A 16250-nucleotide genomic window follows, 5' to 3' on the forward strand; every position below is an offset into this window, starting at 1 on the left:
GACCAGTAAAATAGTTCACTTGGATAGTGTACTGCTTTGCCATGTAAGTCACCCAGGTTTAAGACCAGCCCCCACCACACTGAAGGAAACTTTGGTGCTATGGTGTGTCTCTCTGTCTCCCCTCCCACCTTTGTCTATGTTTAAAAAACAAAAACAAAACAAACAAAACAAACAAACAAACAAAACGCAGAAAGCTGAGGAAAAAGGGGAAGAGGGTACTGGACCTGGAAGAAAAAGGGAGCAATTATGTACAAATGTAGGCTGTTGTAGAGATGATAGTTAACCCATGTCTGCAACTTTAGGAGAACTGCTGTGGCTTACAATAGAGACTGGAGATTCAGAACTCTGGTAGTGGGAATACTGTGGAATTATAGCGCTGTTGACATGTAATTTTGTAAATTAATATTAAATCACTAAGAAAAAAAGAGGGGGAGGCACTGGAGAGATAGCACAGTGGCTATTCAAAAAGACTTTCCTACCTAAGGCACCAAAGTTCCTGGGCACTTTTTCCTACCAAAAGTCCCCAGGAACAATCCCCACGCCTGCCAAAGACTGGAGCCAGGGTGGGTAGGGGTGAAATTTGCAAAATCTCACATGATAAAATAACTTGCATACATTCTATCTTCAGAAATATTTTATTTTAAAAAACATTCAAGGGCTGGACAATGTCATATCCAGTGGATATGAACATATTACAATGCACAAGGACCTGGGTTCAAGCCCCTGGTCCCTACCTACAGGGGGAAAGCTTTGAGAACAGTAAAGTAGTGCTACTGTTGACTCTCCATCTCCCCATTCCCTCTCTATTTGTCTTTATTGCAATAATTTTTTTTAAAAAGCTTAAGATATATTTAATTATCTCTATTTATTAGATAGAGACAGCCAAAAATCAAAAGGGAGGGGGGAGATAGGGAGAAAGACAGAGACAGCTGCAGCCCTGATTCACCACTCTCAAAGCTTTCCCCCTGTATGTAGGGACCAGGGGGATCAAACCCAAGTTCTTGCACATTGTAACCTGTGCACTCAACCAGGTGCACCACCACTGGGCTCCTAAGTTTATCACTTAAACAAATTAACTCATCTGCATACAATTATAACATGGCAAAACTCTTAAAATGTTAGTTATACAAAAAAAATACATATCAGAATAAAATGTGTCAAAGTACTGCCAGAACTTTGTGATATGTTTCATTTTTAGTGAGTTCTCTTTATACTGTTCAGTACTTTGATTATTTCCTATGAGCTTATTATTGTTAATCTTTTGTTTTCTGGTCATGTTAATTTAAAAAGATTAGAACCATACTGGCATATCTTTACTTTTATTAGAATGGGAATTAGGAGGCCTGAATTCTACTCTTCTTAGAGATACAAAGTAGCCTTATGACCTATCAATGTACTGTTAGGGCTCTCAATTATTCTTTTTTTTTAATTCTTTTTTATATTTATTTTATTTATTCCCTTTTTGTTGCCCTTGTTGTTTTATTGTTGTAGTTATTATTGTTGTTGTCGTTGATGGATAGGACAGAGAAATGGAGAGAGGAGGGGAAGACAGAGAGGAGGAGAGAAAGATAGACACCTGCAGACCTGCTTCACCACCTGTGAAGCGACTCCCCTGCAGGTGGGGAGCCGGGGTTCGAACCGGGGTCCTTACGCCGGTCCTTGTGTTTTGCGCCACCTGCGCTTAACACGCTGTGCTACAGTCCGACTCCCAGCTCTCAATTATTCTTAACTGTAAAACTTGGTTTATAGAGTAATTGGAAGAAAAAGAGTCAATGTGCATGTCATGCTTATGTTTGCTTGTACACAGTAGATAATGGGAATTGACCCAAGAGGTTCCAAATAATTGATTCTACAGAGCTTTCAAAAAGCCCTAGAAAAGACTAGCCAGTATACTAATTATTTCTACACAATGCTCTGTAAATGAGCAGCAGTTTATTTTAACTTTTTTTTTTTTTAAATGAGACCAGATCACAACTTCATCCTATCAGAGCTGACGCTAGAGTCTGGTGTCTCATGCAAGGCAGTGCTCCACCAATGTCACCTCCCCACCCTTAGTGAGAAATATTTGAAATCTTGACATCTAACACATTTACTTATAACAAGGCATTTTTAAATTTCACTTTACAAACAGTTTCTAACATTTTGCTTGAATTTAAAGACAAGTGTCTGAAGAGGAGAGTGGAACTTCCTACCATCACAAAATTATTAAATTAGAATATGCCCTTTTAAACATTTTTCTGGGTTAAAACCAACTTAAAAAAAAAATTATTTCCGGCATGTGTTATTTTATAAAAGGTAAATGTTTTTAATTATAATTTGTTTTTGCCAGAGGACAAAGTATCAGACTGGAAAGTCCTTTCTCAGGTCACCACAAGAGTATGATGTACGCCACTAACCTGTCTTAAAGCTATTTTCTCGTCTATGAGAGTAAAGATGGTTTTTATGACTGAACTCCTATGATTATCATACATACATATATGCCAGCTAACCTGTCTAAAGCTATTTTCTCATCTGTGAGGCTAGGAGTAATGATGGTGTTTATCATTCTGCAGGCCTGTGATTATGACACATATACACTGCAAGCACAGAGATCACTATTAGCAGCTCTCTGGTTCACTAAATGTAATACATTTTCCACACTCACTGTATCAAGAAAGTAAATACAATGTTCACCCATGCAATCAAAAGCTGGTTACAACTGAGAAATGTTACCTCATTTTAAGTAGGAAAAACGGCTCAGAACACTAAGTGAAAGAGCACAATGTCAAAACCTAACTGAGGCCTAAACTCACTCCCTCTGTATTATGATCATGATACTTCAAGGTAAACAAGACTTCCTTAGAACGTCACAGCTCTCAGTATATCAAAACAATTGCTCAGAAGTTTAAGTTCTTAATTAATCGATCATCTCTTCAGGAATAGCAGTATGAGTTAACACATTTTAATCATATGGAAGAACTCCACACTTCAGTTTCTGCTCTTCTGAAACATACAGGATCTAAGAAAGCTTATTTGGTTTTGGCCTAGTTACTCAGCTTCAGTCACATTTAAGCAGGTGTATGGAGACAGGTATAGAGACAAGGTGATTTCAGAGATGACTATTTAGAGGAGGAAGTATAGAGGTTTTCTGTAATTATTTAACAATCAACTAACCTGTCAGAGGAGCCCCATGAAAAGTCTGTGATCCCTGATATCCATCAGGCATTGAATCTGGTCCATAATTGGCTCCAGGCCATCGGTGAGGGGACCCTGAGTTACTGCTATTCAGTTTTAACTCCTGCATTTCTTTCTGTTGGAGAAATTAATAAATTTTAAACACCTGGTTTGCAGAGCAAAATTCAATACTTTAAATACCTAATAATGGAGAAAACAAAACCTCTATAGTCCAACAGGTCAAGTACCAGGTGATTTAAGAACATGACCTCAGATTGTTAAAATGCTATTTTCAAGGGCTGGAACATGGCTGGAACATGGCACACACACTTTTCCATGCTTGAGGAACCAGATTTGAGGCCCCAACCACTGCATAGAACACTCAGAGGGGAAACATCATGAGCAGTGAAGCAATGCTGTGGTGTCTCACCTCCTATCTTTCTTCCGCTCTTTCACACTGGGGAATGGGGAGAACTGGGAGTGAAGGAATAATATAGGCACAACACTCAAGTGAAGTCCTAGTGGGAAAAATAAAATGTTACATATTCCCATTCATTCATTTCTTGGGACAACCTCCTAAATGGCCTTATCTCGATCTCTATTTTTCGCATGCCTAAAGGTCAACTTTGTCAAGATACTTCCCTATTAAAAATAAAAATCTGGAAACACAGCTTTCTCTGACAGTTACAGTCCTCAGTAGTATTACTCCAAGCATTTTTCCAGCATCTCATCCCACACTTTTTAAAATCATCATACCATCTGGACTACCTGATATCACAAATTATCTCCCAATACTGTCTACTTCTCTACCTTTAATGTAACAAAATACTAATTCTTTAAAGTGATGCTCAAATACTCTACTAGAAATGAGAAGGGGTCGGGTGGCGGCACACACAGTTGAGTGCATACAGTATGAAGCACAAGGACCCCCCACAAGGACCCAGGTTCCAGCCCCCACTCCCCATCTGCAGAGAGGATGTTTCACAAGCTGCAAGGGAGGTCTGCAGGTCTCTCTCTCTCTCTCTGTATATCTGTATATCCCCCTCTTCTCTCAATTTTTCTCTGTCCTATCCAATAAAGAAGTGAAGAAAAAAAAATAGCCACCAAGAGTAGTGGATTTGTAGTGCCTGCACAGAGCTCCAAAAAGAGGAAAAAGAGAAGAGGAAATGGGAAAACAACTAGCTACCCAAATGTATTAGAATTCTAACAGTATATTGCAGGCATTCTACATAAGTTCTTAATACTTACAATCAAATCAGCAATATTAACTCAAGGTAAGATGATAATAAAAATGATTCAGAAAATGAATTCAAGCCAGAACTTAACACACAAAAAAATTTCTTAGTATCACCCTGCTGTCTGGACAAAATGACATCTAATAGAATTTATCTGGCAATTTGATCTACCACTCTATAGACAAATGCCAAATGTTCCCCAGCCAGAGAATCAAATGTGTCATATGTAATAGGCACTAGTGGAACCAGGTGGTGGCGTTCATGGTTGAGTACACATGTTACCATGTGCAAATATCTGAGTTCAAGCCCTGGTTCCCACCTGCAGGGGGCAAGCTTCAGGAACAGTGAAGCAGTGCTCCAAGAGTCACTCTATTTTTCTCCATCTTTGCCTCCCTCCCCTCTCTGTCCTAGCAAATATAAGGAAAATAGAAGCAAAAAACTTAAGTGCTTATCAAGAAACATTTTCCCCCAAAGAAACTAGTGATATCAAACAAGTTACTTTTGGTTTTCTGCTTGTTTTCATCTCTAGGAGACGACTTTTCAGCTGGCTTGTGGTAGTACTAAGGGGATTGAAGCTGGGACCTATGGTGCCCCAGGCATGATCTACCCTTAATGCGATCTCCCCAGTCAAAGAGATTATTTTTGATAACATTATCTATATGGGCCCAGGTATCTGTCTTCACACAGAAGCTTCACCGAATGCTTAACTACATAAGTCCAAATGCATCTTAAATTTTCAATCAGTGCCTAGGTCAGATGTTACATATCCAAAAATAAGAAACTGGCTAGAATTAGCTGGGAAACAATTCACTGGTCACTATCTCTGGATCATAGTTTTGAACATGAATGTAAGCAGAGTTATTACTAAAACTTCATTTCTCAGGCACATAAAGTAGTAGTATTCTAGTAGACTTCTACTCAATACAATGTGTGTGAAACCTGTGTAGTAAGTCAAGATGCATGTTATAAAAAGATAGTGATTACAAAAATTAACATAAAAAACCTGCATATTCAAGTTGATTCCCCTTCAGACATCTTTTTTCAAGTCTCCACATTGCAGAGAGCACTATAATAATTACACATCAAAATTTCCTTAATATAACTTTGCATGAGTGACCTACTGCCTGTCCAGTGAGAATGAAATAGCCTACTAAATAATATCTCCTACATGGAATTAAACTAAGATTGTGTAACAACCATTTCCTTATATAATTAAGTTGCAGGCATGTGAAATCATTAAAAGAATTTTTGTAGCTTAGGCAACTTGTCAATTTCTGGCTATAAATCTGGTAATATACAGTCAGTCCAAGAAATGAATTTGGACCAACCTGTGATATATCACCAGTTCAAATCACCTGGGAAAAACAGTGAATGGATAAACAAGCCTCTACCTTTGAAGAACTCACATCTGGTTGAGGGCAAAGAAATACAATAGTTTTATGCGTCCAGCTGGAAATTATATAAATATTATGACTATAGTAATATGGCAAAGGGACATTTTTAACAGCTACAGAAAAAAGTGAGAGGATGGGCAATGGAAATAATCTTGAAATAAGAGCTACAAATTAGGTAATTATTTACCTTAATGGCTTCTACTTGTTGACAGATCATTTTTAGTAAAGAATTCTGATCTTCTGCCCATCGAGGTGGTGTTTTGGGAGAATACTACAAAAGATTAATTAGATTAGTAACAGTGTTTAAAACATTTAGCATAGAAGTACTTTACACCAAAATGATCAATTTTATTGTTACCTTATAACTTTTATTTGGTGACAGAGAATATTTGGTAGGGGATGGTGTAGAATGCTTTATTTCTGAATCTGTATTTCGCAAAGAACCATTTTTATAATGACCTCCCTCACTATAATCTTCAAGTTCTTGCATGACTGAATTAAGCATCTCCTTTACAGAGTCCAGAGGTACAGGCAACTAAAGACAAAAAAATATGATCAATGATTTTTGTATTTCACATAACACCAAAGAACTCTGAATACAAATTTTTTCTTTTAATTTTTTTCTTCCTATTTTAAGCAGAGACAAGCAGAATTGGGGGGGGGGGGGGGCGGATGACAACACACAGCCAGACACCAACCACAGCATCAAAGCTTTCTTCAGCGTGGTGAGGAAGGGCTCAAATAAACTATTTTATCCAAGTAAACTATTTTGCTGGCCTAATACAAAGCTTTTCTTGTCCCTGACTTAGTAAAACTATGAAATTGCTGTGTAATCAAAAATCCTAGTTGGTTCAAGTTCTCCAGGCCTCTTTAAAAAAAAAAAAAATACGTGTGTGTGTGTGTGTGTGTGTGTGTGTGTGTGTGTGTGTGTGTATCGGATAGACAGAAAAATTGAGAGGGAGAGATAGAAGATCTGCAGCACTGCTCAATAGTTTATGAAGCTTTTTTCCCTGCAGATGGGGGCCTGGAGCTTGAACCAGATCTTTGTGCATGGTCACATATGTGCTAACGGAGTGTGCTGTTACCCAGCCCTACAGCTAGCAGTACTAATGGTATAGGAATGTTAGCTTGAGAAATTTTTTCCAAGTGACAGTGAAAAAGAGGAATATAGATGCTAGAAGGCACTAGACAATTGTAATTAAAGAGAAACAACACAAATTAATGAAATACTTGGAAATTTTAACTTAATTAAAGTTAGCACTATCATAGCTATATCAAAGTGCTGTCTTTAAAAAAGAGATAGTCCAGGAGGCCAGGCAGTTGCACACCCAATTAAGCAAAGACCCATGTGAGGACCCGGGTTCAAGATGCCGCACCCCACCTGCAAGCCAGGACACTTCACAGGCAGTGAAGCAGGTCTGCAGGTGTCTCTATTTCCCCCCTTCCCTCTCAATTTCTCTGTCCAATTAAAAAAAAAAATTGGCCACGAGGAGCAGTGGATATGTAATGCCAGCAGTGAGAGCCCCAGCTACAACCCTGAAGGCAAAAAATAATAGTCCACATTAGATAATGAAATGAAATATTCTGAAGTTATTAGCAACTACATTTGCTTGCAATATGATTTCAATTGCCAAATTCATTGTGAATTTATCCTTAAGTTGAAATCTTTGGTGACATTGTCAAAATAAAAAAATAAATGTCCAACCATAATATCCTTTTTTCTAACTTCCAAACAAGTATCTTTTTGATCTTCCTTTTTATTTTTTTTTTGCCTCCAGGGTTATTGCTGGGGCTCGGTGCCTATACCATGAATTCACTGCTCCTGGAGGCTTTTTTTCATTTTTTCTTTTCCCCTTTTGTTGCCCTTGTTGTTTTATCGTTGCTGCGGTTATTATTGTTATTGTTACTGATGTCATCATTGTTGGATAGGACAGAAAGAAATGTAGAGGAGGAAAGATAGACACCTGCTTGTCAAGTGACCCCCCATGCAGTGGGGGGTGGGAGGCTCGAACCAGGATCCTTACGCTGGCCTTTGTGCTTCTCACCATGTACACTTAATCCACTCTTTTTTAAAGATTTTATTTATGTATTATCGCTGGGGCTCAATGCCCGCAAGAGACTATCCACTGATAACTGAGGCCATTCTTTTTTCTTCTTCTTCCTCTTGTGTTTATTTGACAGACAAATTTAGAGAGGAGATAGAGGGAGAGAAACAAGTAACTACAGCATTTGATTCACAGCTCCCCCTTCCTCCTTCCCACCCCCAATCCCCGCATGTGGGGGTGAGGGGGCTTAAGGGGAGAGTGCTTGAACCTGTGTCCTTGTGCATAACTTATGCAGTTAACCAGCCCTCATTTATGTGTAGAAAGAGTTATGCAGGTAGTGGTACAGGAAAGGGGGGTAGCGCAGGCTAGAGCACTGCTCAGCTCTGGCTGATGGTGGTGCTAGGGATTAAACCTGGAACCTCAGACATGATGGTCTTTTGCATAAACATTGTGCTAGCTCCCCAGACCCCAAATACTTTTCTAAGAGTATAAACATGGGTTCCCCAATTTGAGAAAAGACTTACTAGACCAACAATAGCTACTTGTACACACAGTCCTTTGGTGTACTAGCATCACTAAATATTTTGAAATTACCCAATTATAAAACGTAGGACATAATACCTATAAACTAATTACAAACAATAATAGTTCAAACAACTAGCAACTTACTTTCTTCACCACTTGAAGATTTGAATCACTGTCATCTAAAATCTTTATTAGGTAGTCCCTGGTCTTTCTCAAGTAATTTTTACATTCTTCTTGTTCTTCAGGAGAAAGGGCATCATTCTCAATGTCTTCTGCTCTTCTGTGAAAAATCTATACAAAGAGTGCTTAAATGAAATAATTAAGTTCAGAATACAAGAAACTTGCCATTCAAATACTAGGTCTACTTACCAGTGCCAGGTGCCAGTAAGAAACAACATTTTTTATAGATTCAAAAGCAGTCATAGCATCTTCTACATTTCCATTAACTGCATCCAAAATAGCAAATGTTATTTGTGCATCTTCTTCGTATTCGCCAACTTCAGATGCCTGAACACATTAATACCTTTTAGCTTCTACCCCCAAATCACCAAACCCAGATTTTCCCCAAAGATTCCATATAGCCTAAGGAGACTAACATCTTCGTACTCTGTCCTGTCATATCTTTTTCCCTTCCAACTTCACCATAATTTCGTTGAGGAATATCAGTTTATAGGACTGTAGTTGCCATGAAGGTACCATTTCCATATACCCCAAAGCCCCTTTATTTGTAACAAGTATTAAATTTAGAAAGCAAGACTGCTGTTAAATAGGCAGCTAATTTATGTAGTCTATATCTTCATTTCTTTGTTTATAAATTTGAGACCCACATCTCCAGTTAACTCACAAAGTAATTTTCTAGTACCTGGATGTCTGCACTATGAAAATGTTTAAACAGAGGGTCAATAGGTTCAGGAATACTGTTCTTCTTCTTTATTATCTTCAATAATGGCAAAACCTTCTTCCAATAATGAACACTTCGTCCTATGTATTCTCGTTGATCGTAAAAAGAATTAAGACTGCTACCCTAAAATAGAAAGGTTAGACTATATATATAATCCAAGGAACACAAATGATCAAATCAGATCTATCTTGAGCCCGCACTTGACCCCTGATGACATCAGATCAGATGTAACCATCTACTTTAAAAGGATCAGAACTAGCCAACACTTCAAAGGCCAAAACAAAACAACAACAAAAAACCCTCAAAAGCTCTATGATCAACATTCCTAATATAACAACAGCAAACTAGGTTTCAGGAGATGACTCACCTAGCAAAGCATGCACTTTATCATGTGCAGTTTTGGGTTTGAACCCTGCACTCTATGTGAGCACATGGACAGTACCATAGAGGTCCACAAATGAGATAGCTGCGTGGCATCTCCTCTCCTCCCACTAAATATAAAGGAAAAAATGAAAATGCTGTGCCTGGAAAGACACTTAATGTTAGCACATATTCATCAGGCACTAGCTGGCACCACCAGTAAAAACGTAAATGATGTTGTCTGGGAGGTGGCACACTCTCAAGCATGAGGTCTGATGTCAAGCCCCAGCAGCAAAAGTACCAGAGTGATGTCTGATTCTCTCTCTCCTACTACTGTATTTCTCATTAATAAATAAACATTTAAGGAAAAAAAAGTTAATGAGTAGCCAATACCAAGTGATTACGTTACACCCAACTTTTTAAAGTCAGTTAGAAAGAGGGAAGTAGCCTGATTATGCATAAAAATTTTCATCCCTGAGTCTCCAATGTCCCAGGTTGAATCCCCTGCATAACCATAAGCCATAACCAAGTAGTCCTCTTGGGTTTTTTGTTTTTTTATTAAGTGCTTAATGAGGCAGTTCAATTTATTTTTTAAAGTTGTCATTTTTAGATAGCTGAAGTCTATCACTCTTATCAAAGTTTGGTGAAAAGACTGAAAAACATTTGCAACAGAAAAGACCTCAAGTACTTTTAAAGACCTATAAAAACTATATCCCCCAAAGTCATGTACTAACTGTTTATTATTACTTATTAGCAATAATAATAGTAGTGAATACCTATATAACATAATATAGCAGGCATTGTTCTAACAGTTTACATATCAAAAAAATTTTGGTAAGATTATTAAAAATATATTTCACTAGCACACAGATTTTTTATATTTTATTTATTTGTTTATTTATTTATTTACCTTTTCGTTGCCCTTGCTGTTTTTATCATTGTGGTCATATTATTGTTGTTGCTACTGATTTTGTTGTTGCCAGATAGGACAGAGAGAAATAGAGAAAGGAGGGAAAGACAGAGGGGGGAAGAAAGACAGACACCTGCAGACCTGCTTCTCTGCTTATGAAGCGACCCCCCTGCAGGTGGGGAGCCAGGGGCTCAAACCAGGATCCTTGGGCTTTGCACCATGTGTGCTTAACCCGCTGCACTACCTACCAACCCGCTGCACTACCTACCGCCTGACCTCTGGCATACAGGTTTTTGAACAGCTGACACCTTACCAAATGTAAAGGCCAGGGTTTAAACTGCAATGCCATTTGAGAGTATTTTGGAACTAGTGAAAGCTCCGAAGACAGTGGGGAAATGCCCCGGTACCTCTCCCTGCATCTGTCTCTCAATATTGGAAAGAAAAGGAATGAAAAAATATCGGCCTGGGAGCAGTGTAATCATGTATGAACAAGACACTGGTATCACAACAAAACAATTTTATTAAAAACAACAACAACAAAACCATAGTAATATTCCTTTAAAATACTTTAATTAACTTACTGTTAACTCAAGGCATTTTGCCCAATGTATAAGAAGTGATGGTTGAAGGTCATGCTTTTCCTGGCCTCGAAGAGTATTTATGTCACGCTGAACAAGAAGTCGCAATTTTGCTGAGGTTCCAGGTCTGAAAAAAGTTTCATTTAAGAAAACTTACTGATAATGATAAGCACACCTTTCCATATTAACATGTACTTTAGTGCCCCACTGTTCACACCATCCTGTATTTACATGTACTGTAGTAAACCCACTATTCACAGGTAATATGTTGCAAGACTTTCAGATGAATCCTAAAACTGTAGTTCTGAATACTACAGTTTATTTCCCCTATATAGTCATGATTACAATAAAGTTTAATGTACATGCAGCATAGTAAAAGATTACAAGAAAAATAATGTTCAGTGACACATTTATTTGGTCTCTCAAAATATATTTTGGTTCAAACTGCTTTCAAATTATAGTTGATTATAGTAACTGAAAACAAAGCAAAGCAAATAAAAAATATGGATTTGGGGCAGCAGACATAGCCTACTGGGTAGGGTATACACCCTACTGTGGGCTACAAATCAGGCTTGAGCCCCAGCACTGGGCAAAGCTCCAATGCTATACTGCCTTCTCCTCTCTGAATGAATGAAAAAGTATCACAGAAACCATGAAGCACAAGGTCCAGGCTCCAATGAAAAGGCGGCGGGGGTGGGGGGGAGGGAGATACACAGAATACAGCATGCTAACTCGTATGATAATTCAATTAAATTTTCAGATAAGGATCAAAAGGACACACCTCAGGGTCAAATAACAGGATTTGCATGACTTGAGGTTCCAGATCCAAACATAGCATGATCATATCATATATACCAAGCAATACTCTGACCTCTCTAAGAATAAACAAATCTCCCTCCTCATGTACTTCCTACTTCACTCCCCTCAATCACTTTAAGTATAACCCTGTCAGATAAAAGTAAGGACTACAAACACTGGATAAGGGAAAGAGACAGACACACTTTAATGATGGCCCTTTCGGTCACGATCAGGCCATCCTATCAACTGGGACCCTAGTCAGGGAATCCTGAGATTCCCACATAGACATGATGGGCCTAGACCTCTAACAATCCCTCTCTCCAACATCACTGGTCATTTCCATAAGAAACAACATCATAAACCCTCATGAGGGCCTCACCCTCAATGTAGAACACAATAGTGGCAGAACCTGCCCCACTCTCTGAGGGGAACCTGGGTCAACATACTCTGGCCCTCAAGGAAGACTGGTCCTTCAATGAGTGCAGGCTAGAATGTTCCTATGACCACAGAATGCAAACTCAGACCCACAGGGATGCAGAGGTTACACAGGCCCCTGTGCTGAATACAAATAGATATGTGCCCAAGGTCAGATCGATGGAATTTACAATTAATGGTATTTATATACCTTTTCCATATTTGGGAGCTACTCTTTGACCTTATCCAGCTTTCTAGTTCTACTCCCAATTCTGACACCATCTCCCCAGACAATACTTTTAGCCCACCTGCATGTTAGCTGTCAGATTCAGGCAAAAATTAGTAAAGTAATGGGCCTCTAAAATAGACTTCCTAGCTTCTTCGAACATGAAGACCCTAAATCTCATCTGCTATACTTTTACCTGTAGGTTCCTGGTTATTAAACTATTTGTTCTCCTTTATATCTTAATGCTTTTCAGCTACCAAGTTGCAGAAGCTGCCATGACACCAAACTGACTTTCCTGGGTAGACAACCTCACCAATGAGTCCTGGACTCACCTCTCCAGAGCCCTGCCCCATTGGAAAAAGACAGACAGGCTGGGGGTGAAGATCAACTTGTCCATACCCATACCCAGTGGAGAAGCAATTACAGAAGCCACCTTCTGCACCCCAAAAACAATTTTGTCCCATACTCCCAGAGGGACAAAGAATAGGGAAGTTTCTAATGAGGGGATGGGATGTGGAACTCTGGTGGTGGGAACTGTATGGTACCCTTCTTATCCTTCTTGTCGATCATTATTAAAACACCAATAAAATAATAATAATTTTAAAAAAACAAAGAAATCTTCGCATGGAAATTACGTTGAAATGTATAGGCAATAAGGTAGACGAGAATATTGTACTACTTACATTGCTTTTCTGTGAATTAAATTACAAACTGCATCCCACCAAGATTTTTGTCTTTCTGTACAGAGCTGTTTACACACAGGAAGTGGTAAGCACAGTGGCTGATAGAAGTTGCAATGAGAACTGCATTTCTCTTTCAACTGTAAGTGGCTGGTATATATTACTCCAAGTAAAAATACCTGTTTTAATAATTAAGAAAATTCAATTTAAGTTACAAAACTATTAAATTCAAATAGAAACACTTAATTTGTTTAAAATCTTTGCTTACTTCAAGATCTAAAATACATATTGATTCAGGTACATTTGTTTCAAGTCTTGAGGTTTCCTGGGGCAAATGATGAAAAAGCTGTTTTAGCCATTTGCGAACTGCTGGTAAAGAAGGTAATGAATTCCACTGTAAGCCAAGCCAAGTAAGGTGCTGAAGACTGCCATTATGTGCTCGGACTGCACCTGAAATAAAATAAAAAATTTGGCTGAGGTTAGTAAAATATTTTTGCATCCTTAATTTTGCCAACATAACTAGTCCATACGTAATGTTTTTTAATTTTATAACTGCATTTCTGTATCAGAGTTGGGGAACATTCTTTGACTTGCGAAGTCTCAGTATTCAAACTAAGCATCTAAGAATTTTAATAAGATTAGTTACCATGTATTTTTTTTAAAGAATTTATTTATTTATTCATGAGAAATGATAAGAGGAGAGAGAGAAAGAACCAGACATCACTCTGGTACATGTGGTACTCTGGTACATGCCAGGGACTGAACTCGGGACCTCATGCTCTAGAGTCCAAAGCCTTACCCACTGCGCCACCTCCCGGACCACAATGTATTTTTCACGTTCAACTAAGAAAAACTAGAAAATTCATTAGAAGTTTATATGGCAAAAATCAAGGGGGAGAGAAAGACAGACACCTGCAGACACACTTCGCCACTTGTGAAACAAAACCTCCTGCGGGGGGGAGCCAGTGACTCAAACTTGGCCCGGTCCTTATGGTTTGCACCATGTGCACTTAATCTGCTGCACTACTGCCTCTCAACCTCCCCCAATGTGCAGATCTTTCAATGTGCAAGGACTGAGTTTAAACCCCAGGTCCCTACTTACAGAGAGAAAGCTGTGCCAAGTGGTGAAGCAGTGGTTATCTCTTTCTCTCTTCATTTGTCTCAGCCTACCCTCTCAGTTTAAATAAAGATAATAATAATAAAAAAAACATTAAAAAAAAATGTCACAACTTCAACAATCCAACAGCTCATTTGAATAGTGTGCTGTCTTGCCAGACCCCAGCTCACTAAAGGAAATTTTGGTGCTGTAGTTTCTTTCATTCCGTCTCCTAATCTCTATCTAAAACATAAACAAAAATCTACTGAGAGCACCAAATAAATGGTGACTATTCCTTAAGACCCCTGAGAAAGTGAATCTTCCTTTCAAATGAGTCCTTAAAACAATGGAGAACACTACACTAACCCATTAGGAAAATGGATGTGTCCTGCTATAAGACATTCAGTACCAAAATGCTACAGGCAGGGTTAGGCGATGGCATATCTGGTTGGGTACACATATTACCGTGAGAAAAGGGTTCAGGCCCCTGATCCATACCTATAAAGGGGAAGCTTCACAAAGAGTGAGAGCAATGCTGCAGATGTCTTTATTTCTCAACCCCGCTTCCCCTCTCGACTTCTCTCCATCACATAAAAAAATTAACTAGTTTTAAAAAAAGCTACAGGCTTCAAGAAACAAAGCTTTCTGCCAAGAGAATAAACATGTTCATCTCCTTTGTCTGATATCCTGGGTTTTTTTTTTTTAATATTTATTTTCCCTTTTGTTGCCCTTGTTTTTTTTTTATTGTCGTAACTTTTGTTGCTATTGATGTCATCGTTGTTAGTTAGGACAGAGAGAAATGGAGAGAGGAGGAGAAGACATAGAGAGGAGGAGAGAAAGATAAGATACCTGCAGGCCTGCTTCACCACCTGTGAAGCGACTCCCCTGCAGGTGGGGAGCCGGGGGCTCAAACCAGGATCCTTATACTGGTCCTTGTGTTTCATGCCACGTGCACTCAACCTGCTCAGCTACCTCCCAACTCCCCGATATCCTGGTTTTTTTTTTTTAATATATTTAATATTTTTTTCCTAGTGACTTAATAGAGGTTTACAAAATTATAAGACATCAGGGATAGATAGCATAATGATTATGCAAAAAGACTGTCATGCCTGAGGCTCCAAAGGCCCAGGTTCAATCCCCTACACTACCAAAAGTCAGAGCTGAACAGTTCTCTGGTAAAGAGAGAGGAGGAGATGAAGAGAGAAAGGGCGAAAGAGACAGGAAGAAAGGGGGGGAGGGGAGAGAGAGAGAGAGAAGGAAGGAGGGAGGGAAGAAAACAGGGAGGAAAGATATACAAAATTATAAAATTATAAGGTAAGAGTAAAATTCCACACCGCTCCCACCACCAGAGTTCTGTCTTCCCATTCCCTCTACTGGAAACTACAGTTCTCCCAAGATCACAAATATGGGTTAATTATTATTTCTATAACTATCTATCTAAATTTGTATATATTTGCCCATTTTTTTCCTATGGCCCTGCCTTCTCTTCCCTTTTAAGTCACACCTACTACTTCTGAGTGTTCCCCCCCACACACCTTTTATTAGGGATTTAATATTTACAAAATTATAAAATAACAGTACGATTCCACACTGTTCCCACCACTAGAGTTTTGTGTCCCCATTCCTCCACTGAAAACTGCAGTAGTTCTCCCAAGATCTCAGATACAGGCTGATTATCATTTCTATAACTATTTATATATATTTGTCCTTTTTTTCTATGGCCCTGCCTTCTCCTCCTTTATAATTCACACCTATTACTTGGATATCCTGTTTTTAAAAACTACAAATGGAGATTTGAAATAAAAACAATTTGCATCAAATATTTCATTGCAGTATTATTTTTAAATGATAGAAACTGTAAACTTGAATGTTTAAGAGTAAAAGGGGCACACAAATGTGACTAATTTATAAAAGTTACGATTGTCCCACAAACCC

The 16250-nt window shown here is 38.6% G+C and overlaps 1 protein-coding gene across 6 annotated transcripts in view; it reads right to left on the bottom strand.

The window, feature by feature from the left end:
- The window catches only part of LOC103126234 (ranBP2-like and GRIP domain-containing protein 3), an 81829-nt gene that overhangs the window by 30978 nt on the left and 34601 nt on the right, over positions 1-16250 (bottom strand). For 5 of the 6 annotated variants that reach the window (XM_016194307.2, XM_007537116.3, XM_060187597.1 and 2 more), the window contains exons 10-18: positions 13488-13669; positions 13223-13398; positions 11105-11228; positions 9215-9376; positions 8722-8859; positions 8497-8643; positions 6141-6317; positions 5970-6053; positions 3154-3289 (exon numbers count right to left, since the gene is read on the bottom strand). In XM_016194307.2, the coding sequence (XP_016049793.2) occupies positions 3154-3289; positions 5970-6053; positions 6141-6317; positions 8497-8643; positions 8722-8859; positions 9215-9376; positions 11105-11228; positions 13223-13398; positions 13488-13669 (1326 nt within the window). Of the gene's footprint in view, positions 1-3153; positions 3290-5969; positions 6054-6140; positions 6318-8496; positions 8644-8721; positions 8860-9214; positions 9377-11104; positions 11229-13222; positions 13399-13487; positions 13670-16250 lie in introns of those variants that run through there. The other variant, XM_060187594.1, reaches the window with a different exon arrangement.

The sequence above is a fragment of the Erinaceus europaeus genome, chromosome 3, assembly GCF_950295315.1.
Source record: "Erinaceus europaeus chromosome 3, mEriEur2.1, whole genome shotgun sequence".
NCBI classification, from domain to species: Eukaryota; Metazoa; Chordata; class Mammalia; order Eulipotyphla; family Erinaceidae; genus Erinaceus; species Erinaceus europaeus.